At 35.3% G+C, this 7,857-nt stretch overlaps 1 protein-coding gene across 2 annotated transcripts; it reads left to right on the top strand.

The window, feature by feature from the left end:
* Nucleotides 1-141: 141 nt before the first annotated feature.
* On the top strand, nt 142-7,416 carry LOC145680294 (mitochondrial tRNA methylthiotransferase CDK5RAP1). 2 transcript variants are annotated; one of them, XR_014130638.1, is made up of 2 exons: nt 142-2,690; nt 3,737-7,416. XR_014130638.1 is itself a non-coding variant. In XM_081750656.1 (2 exons), the coding sequence occupies exons 1-2, from the start codon at nt 157-159 to the stop codon at nt 3,803-3,805; spliced, it is 1,872 nt and encodes a 623-aa protein (XP_081606782.1). In that variant the 5' UTR covers nt 142-156; the 3' UTR covers nt 3,806-7,416. The 2 variants fall into 2 exon arrangements, 1 of the variants encoding a protein (XP_081606782.1); XM_081750656.1 differs by having other exon boundaries at nt 142-1,959.
* The last annotated feature ends 441 nt before the right edge of the window (nt 7,417-7,857 follow it).

Genomic DNA, 7,857 nt, shown 5'->3' with positions numbered 1-7,857 from the left:
ATGAAAAGCATTAACAGTTTCAAGTAAACAGAATTTATAATCTTCCTATTAGTGTAATAGCTAATACTAATATTTAGTTGTTATTGAAAGAATAATTTTTCTAGCATAATTCTTATGAATCGCTGGCAACATTGAAATATATTAAGATTCTGTGGTATGAAAAGAAAGAAAACGAAAGAAAGGAAGCTGGAAGTGCTTATCGAGTGTTTACTGTTGTTGTTGAAGGAGAAGAGGTGTACTAATTCTTTTTGGTTTGTTCCTAGGAAAACGTACATGATGTTACCAAAGGAATTACGATTAGTACAACCGCTTTACAGATTTTGTTGTAGAAACATAAGTTATACCCATGTGTCTATATTAAGTGTCAGTAGCGACAGAACTCGAAATCTGTGCTTAAATAGAGGTAACCGTACCTACTCCAATAGTATAAACAATAATATTAATGTGTGTCAAAGGAAAGCTAATGAAAATACTACAGAAGTGGCTAAAGAGAAGTTTAGTGATAAATTAACATTAAGAGATTTCATGCAGAAATCTAACTATATACTTCCGGAACATGCATCACCTCAAACTATTCCATATTTGGAAGATATTCAAGCACTTGGATTGAAAAGGAAAGTTTATGTTCAAGTTTATGGTTGTCAGATGAACGTTAATGATACGGAAATTGTTTGGTCGATCCTGTTGTCAAATGGTTTTCTTAAGACTGATAAAATACAAGATGCTGATATTGTTTTACTAATGACTTGTGCTATAAGGGAAAGTGCCGAACAGAAAATCTGGAATAAACTGCAGCAATTGAAAAGTATTAAAAAATCGAGAAAGAACACATCGAGATTCCCAATGATGATAGGTGTATTAGGTTGTATGGCAGAACGTTTGAAGCATAAACTTGTAGAGAAAGAACGCTGTGTCGATGTGGTTGCTGGCCCGGATAGTTACAGGGACTTACCAAGACTTTTAGCTGTTACGAATAATAATGAAACGTCTATAAATGTATTACTTTCATTAGATGAAACCTATGCGGATATTATGCCCGTTAGATTGAATCAAGATTCGGTGACAGCGTTCGTATCAATTATGCGAGGCTGCGATAATATGTGTAGTTACTGTATAGTGCCTTTTACAAGAGGTAGAGAGCGTTCGAGGCCTATTAGTTCAATAGTTGACGAAGTGCGTTATTTATCAGACTCTGGAGTGAAGGAGGTCACTTTATTAGGTCAGAATGTCAACAGCTACAGAGATCTGTCTGAAGTAAATTATTACGGTTCATTAAAATCTAATGAAGAAACTCGTCTAGCACGAGGTTTCAAAACGGTATACAAGCCAAAGAAGGGAGGTTTGCGGTTCAGTGATCTGTTAGATAAGGTATCATCCGTTAACCCTGAAATGAGGATTAGATTCACATCCCCGCATCCGAAGGATTTTCCTGACGAAGTTTTACATTTGATTCGAGAAAGAAGAAATATTTGTCATAGTTTGCATATTCCAGCTCAGAGCGGGAACACCAATGTACTGCAACGAATGAGAAGAGGGTACTCACGTGAGGCTTATCTCGATTTAATTTATTTAGTGCGTGACATTCTTCCATCCGTAGCTATTTCTAGTGACTTCATTTGTGGATTTTGTGGTGAAACAGAGGAAGAATTTAACGACACATTGACTCTTATGGAAGAAGTAAAATATAATGTGGCGTTTTTATTTCCGTACAGCATGAGAGAAAAAACGCATGCGTACCATAAAATGAAAGACGATGTTCCGTATGATGTCAAAATAGAACGTTTGAAGAGAATGGTGTCGGTATTTCGCCGAGAAGCAGAGAAAATTAACCAACAACAAATTGGAGAAAAGCAGCTTGTGTTAGTGGAAGGTATTAGCAAGAGATCACAGACTGATCTGGCAGGCCGTAATGATGGAAATACGAAAGTGATATTTGAGAATATGGATATACCAGAGAGTGTTAGTTCTTCCAGTTTGAAAAGTATTAAACCAGGCGATTATGTAGTTGTAGAAATTAAATCGGCAAACTCTCAAGTACTAAGAGGCGAAGCTTTGTTTCATACAACATTGTTAGATTTCAATGCGATAGATGCTTCTCAAAGAATGGCGGTTTGATCGTGTATTTCTGTAATGTGCGATATAAAATATAGTAAGAACGGAAATTGCGAGTTGTAAGTCTTTAAAAAAGTAAAACCAGATAATTTAAAATAGCTTGGCGTTACGTCATTTATTTCAGTCGCTTTTTGTAATAAGTTACTGTGGTAGAAGAGAAAGTCAAAGCAAAGCCTGATAACAAATTGTCATCTAGCCTATCACTTGAGGAAACCATTGTCTCTATTCCTCCCTCTATAGCCAGGAGAGATGGCACAGTTTCATGTTATTTTAAAGAATTATGACCAATTGCCGTAGTGTTTTTTTCTAAAGTCCAAAATTTATTGATTTAAAGATTCATAAATATCTCATCGAAATATTCATATACTGGCGAAGAAAAAAGAAGAAATAGATCTTTGATCTAAAATCGTGGATAGCACATGTCACTCGTCAGTAATAATTATAATAATAATAATGAAAAGCGTTTCGTTAAGAACAGAAGAAAACAAAGATTGCCGCGGTGGTTATGTCCTAGAGCGCTTATGTATTGTACATAGGATCCCTAGTTTGATGCCAGCTTCCGCCAAGTAGTCTTTCTGGTGAGCAAATACCATGTACGTGGATTTTTTCCGCTCCTGTTTCCTCGCACGTTCTTCATTCATTGATATAATCTCCTTTAGCCTCAGAGCATAATCTTGGGGCGTTAAACTTTTTTTTTTTTTTTTTTTTTTTTTAAATATAGATTGATGATTGTTGAGAAATATACACACAGAAAACAGAATTAAGTTTTAGTGCTTTTCAAATGCTAAGTTGCATGGCCATTAGCGAGCTGTCTGCTTTCTCCAATCGCATTTACACGGTGTTCTCAATTTGAGGCAGGTGATGGTTTATACTGACTTCTCGCACCACTGCGAATGTTGTCAATACCTGACACGCTACATAGAAATACTGTATTATTATATAAATTGGTAGGAGGTAAAAAAATGAATTATGGATATATACTTTTAAATATTTTCATATAAGACAATTGTGAAAATCTAGAATTTGTTGTCTCACATAACTGCTAGTAGATTTTGATTGAAGCTTTTGTTCAATATTTTCCTCTTATTTGAAATCGAATCCGTAACCTTATCACACACACACACACAAAAAAAAACCTACTTAGGCTCTCTTTATTAATCATATGAAACTGCGTATTTTTAAACAAACAAACATATAATATAACACAATTAATGTAATTAAAGAAAGCAGAAGATTCTATTTCTTTCGGAAAAAAATTAAAACAAACGTTTCTTTATCCGGTATAAGCAGTGTGATTTTTTTTTTCACGTTTCACTATTTCATCACCCGCTTCCCCCTCTCTCCCCTTCTACTCAACATATGAATAAATGATTGCTGAACTAAATGACACCATGAATTATTGCACCTAAAACAAACTTGACTCCGAGACACGGAGAGCTGATACAGTTGGGTAGGAAGACGGCTTCTTACTTTTACTCGTATAACTATTCCTCGAATTCATTCGTAATAAATAAAATTCACATCGTATTTTTGTGAGCTATAGATAATGTATTTTTAAAAAGTAGTTCAGTTTTTTAAGTAGTTGCTGGAATTATGTTTTACAACTTTTTTTTTTTTTTTTTAGGAAAGAAATTCGCATCAGAGGAAGGGAAGCAAAAACTATATAAACAAAAGTATTTCGTTTGTGTGCTGAAGCAGAGAAGTTCTTAGGGAGAAAGGCCTTTCTAACCAACAAGTAGATTAACCTCATAAGTGTAAGACTGGGGATTATTCTTTGCACAACAACCTTCCCGTAGAGATTCTTCCTGGCATCTTCATTTGCGACCAAGTGCACTTCTGATCCGATATTCTTCAGTCCAGATCACTATTGATCTAACATTGATTTGCAATGTCCTGCAAATGTAGTTTGGTTGAAGCAATTAGAGGGATGACTTTGGTCAGACTCAAATCCTTCTCTTGAGAAGCGTTGCTAAGGATAAAAATGAAATGAAAATACCATTAATTACATTACAGGTAAAAATGAAACATTAAGCAGCATTCTGATTTCCAGGAAGATGCCTCGTGCCAGTGATGCAAAATCCGTTCCCTCATTATGGATATGTTCACAAGCTATTAATATTGACTTAAGCTCCTGGAGAGAGCATTGTCTATAGTGCGACAACCATCTGACTTCAATACATTCTGGAATCTTGATAACTGGGTCATTGATTATTGCTTCAATAGTGTGCAAAATATTTTGATTTTTAGGCGACTTACTAAACAACTTGTAAATGTCTTTCAAAACAGGAAAAAAAAAAAAAAAAAAAACAATATATTTTTACCATTTGTTTTTCATTACTGTAGGAGGCCGCTGCAAGGGACAAAATGTGTGCTGTAACGTGCATATACAGAATCTCTTCGTGATCCTTTGCCGAAAACTTCTTTCTTCTTACACCTTTAATATTCCCAGCCATATTTGAGGCACCGTCAAATCCGAAAATAACAAGATCATTATAATCATATGTTACATCAAGAGCAGCAAGCTCTTCGTTAATAGTATTTGCAATAGTTTTTGCCCTTACATTACGGAATTTTGACAATTAACAAAAACTTTTTAATAGGAACCTTATTCTCAATAACTCTGAACACTATACTCACTCAATTTCATTTCTCAAAGAGAAATTTTCATCTGCCAACATGGAAAACTTATTTTTCAACATTCTCTTCAGTTCCTCCCTTAATATTTCGCCCAAACACACTAATAATTCATATAGTATGTTTGTTGCTGCTGTAATTCGATCTATCACTCAGAGCTTCCCGAATCTCCACTTGCCTTTGGTGTCCCGGGTTCGATTCCCGGTGGGGGTACAGTTGAACGAACAAAGTGGTTCGGATTCCACTATAATCAGTAGGTCCCGTCTCCCTTAGCCACCCAGGCATAATCGCGGGACGTTAAACACAAAACAGACAAACTCAGAGCTTCTTTCCACACCTTAAATTGATCGATTATTTGATCCAGAATACTTTTAGTAATGCTTTCATATTTAGTAATGAAAGCTATTTCTTCCTTCACCAAGAAATACAAACCCCTGAAAAAGTATTTTCAAAGATTTTCTGTTTAACACTCTCACTTTATTAAACAACTTAAGCATAAAGAGGTTTCTTCGTAGCCTGCCTCCTGAAGTTCTCCATTTCTTCTTAACTTAATTAAAATTAAAATCTGATCAAAGTAAATCACTTATAATAAATAATAACATCCACAATTAAGGCAAAGAAGTTTCAAAGCTAGAATAAACGGATTCTACTGACAGTATAAGCTGAAGAGTGTTCCCTCTACTTTCCCATTTTTTATCCCCCAAAGCTCTTCTGAAAGATGTATAAGAAACAGTTATGAACAAGCTATCTGTCTTTTGCAGGACTTTTGCGTCATTCTTCATGAAATTTACAAAACGTGCCTCAAAGGAGGAGCCTAAAAGACTGAAGTGAGACGCGCAAAGTTGTACGGAACAGAAACTTGACACAAAAGAAACAATTGGAGGTGTCCAAAATGAAAGTGCACAGATTGATGTGGCGTTACCAGGTTGGATAAGATCAGAAACGAAAGAATAAGAGACAGGGTTAAAGTGACTGAGATGGCCAAGAGAGAAGATTGGAAAAATGAAATGAAATCTTTAAGTTTTACGTCCCATGTTATGCCGGCTAGGTCAAAGGAGACGATGATTATAAGAAATGAATGAGTTGAGTTGATTTTGAGTTAAACGTCCCGTTCAGCAGCGAGGCTATATAAAACGTGGAATTCGAACCACATTAGATCCCGCCGGGAATCGAACCCGTCTCTCCCACGCCTAGAAATGAATGAAATGGTGGAATGAAGAAAGTAGGTGAAAACGAGAGAACCTCGAGAAAACCCACACATACAGTGTTTGTCCACCACAAAGCTCACTTGGCGCGAGCTGGAATCGAATCAAGGAGCCCATGGGAGAGAGGTGAACTCTCTACCATTGAGCCACCGCGGCCCGAGAGAAGATTAGAGTGATATGATAATATGAGAAGAATTGTAGACTAAATATAAAATCCGTGCTAAGCACCAAAACGAAAATATTGAATAAACAGCCCAGATGTTCAGAATTGATGGAACATGATAGGCACGCGCGTTCTTCTGGGGATTATTTGAACTACTTCCACAGTGGATGCTAGATAGCCAGTTTTACACTGAGTAGTGTCAGGCACATACGCCACATTTTTGGCATTTAACACGTATTTTATATTTAGTCTACAACTGATGATTATGTCGGCAAGAGCGGACGGAAGAGATAAACGGAAGTAGAAGGCAAAAGAGGAAGATCAAACAGAAGATGGATAAATAATGTAACTGCAGACTTGGAAGAAAGGTGATTAATAGAGGATGATGTTTGGGACGGAGTAGATGAAAGCCAATCATCAAAAATGTCGAGCCCGGGTAAGCGGGAAAAAAAAACAAGAGAAAAAGAAGAAAAGCTATTGATAAACATTGAAAGAAAAAACTGGGAAACGGACTGAAGATACTGAGGCAGGGTATTACAGACTGTTAAATTTTCCCTCAACTTTATCAGCAAATTCAGTTGTGATGAGATAGAACCCAAGAGAAACAGAAACACTTTTACTGGCAAGTACCCTACTTTCAATTTTCTTATTCCGTTTTAAAAGTTATTTGGCGCGCATTTATGGTTGGTTTAAAGTGGTCTGCGAGTGAAATGTGTTAACGCTGCAGTTTGACACGCTTCTAATATTTGTAAGTCTTTTCATAGTAGCGCAGCAGCAACAAACACCAGATTGTTCTTTTGAGCGGGAATTAGGCCAAGCAGAATCTCACAAGCCCTAGGCTGAACTTACTTTTTTTTTTCCCTAAATGATCTAAGGAACTTACTAGTTTGGTGAAAAGTGAATGTTTCAAATTTTCACTTAAAGCTGTAAGAAATCGTATTTAAAGCTAATTATATTGATTTAATGTAAAATACTTTTGCAACAAAGAAGTGTTTTCAGGTTTAGTTTCTACATGTTTTTTTGTAGGATGATTTTCATGCGCCTTATTCTGGAAAACCTATCATATATACATTTATTTAAAGTTATATGTAACTTGGGCAATTTCTAGATTTTTACATATAATAAATTTCTTGCGGAAGATAACTAAATTAGATTTAGGGTGGCAACAAAATTTACGGGAAAGAATTCCCTGACTTTTCCATATTCATGGAAAAGCAAGACCTAGAAAACATGGCAACGATGATACATAAGTAATACATTTTCCATTAATTTAACTTGAACAATAAATAATATAAAAACAAATATTACGTATTTTATTATGAAGTTATAGAACACTTACTTAATAGAAATTCCTGCACGAAGCTAGAAATTAAACATCTTCCCTTAAACTTTAATCTGTAACGTTAGCCGCTCAAGTTTCCTCATATATGAAAGGAAAAATTTACAGAGATACCGGAAAAAGGTAGATATATGTACACTCATGTTCAAAATGTTGTCGCACATCTATAGCTGTCTTCTTGTAAGAATATAATTTGATAATGATTTTGCAGGGTACTTTTAATACTGATACTATATGTATAATCAGGAAATGTATATTTGTGCTAAATTTCATAGGAAAGGAATTATAAATACGAAAATGAGAATGAGCAAAACAAAATGTTGCTATATGGACAAGAAAAGTTTCTTTTCGTTTTATTGTTCTTATTTACTGCTCTTTTGACATGAAATTTGCCACATACATGT

The sequence above is a fragment of the Thermobia domestica genome, chromosome 3 (genome assembly GCF_964235325.1).
Source record: "Thermobia domestica chromosome 3, izTheDome1.hap1.1, whole genome shotgun sequence".
NCBI lineage: Eukaryota > Metazoa > Arthropoda > Insecta > Zygentoma > Lepismatidae > Thermobia > Thermobia domestica.
Note: the sequence above shows the minus strand (reverse complement) of the source record. Positions and strands in the feature narration are given on the sequence as shown.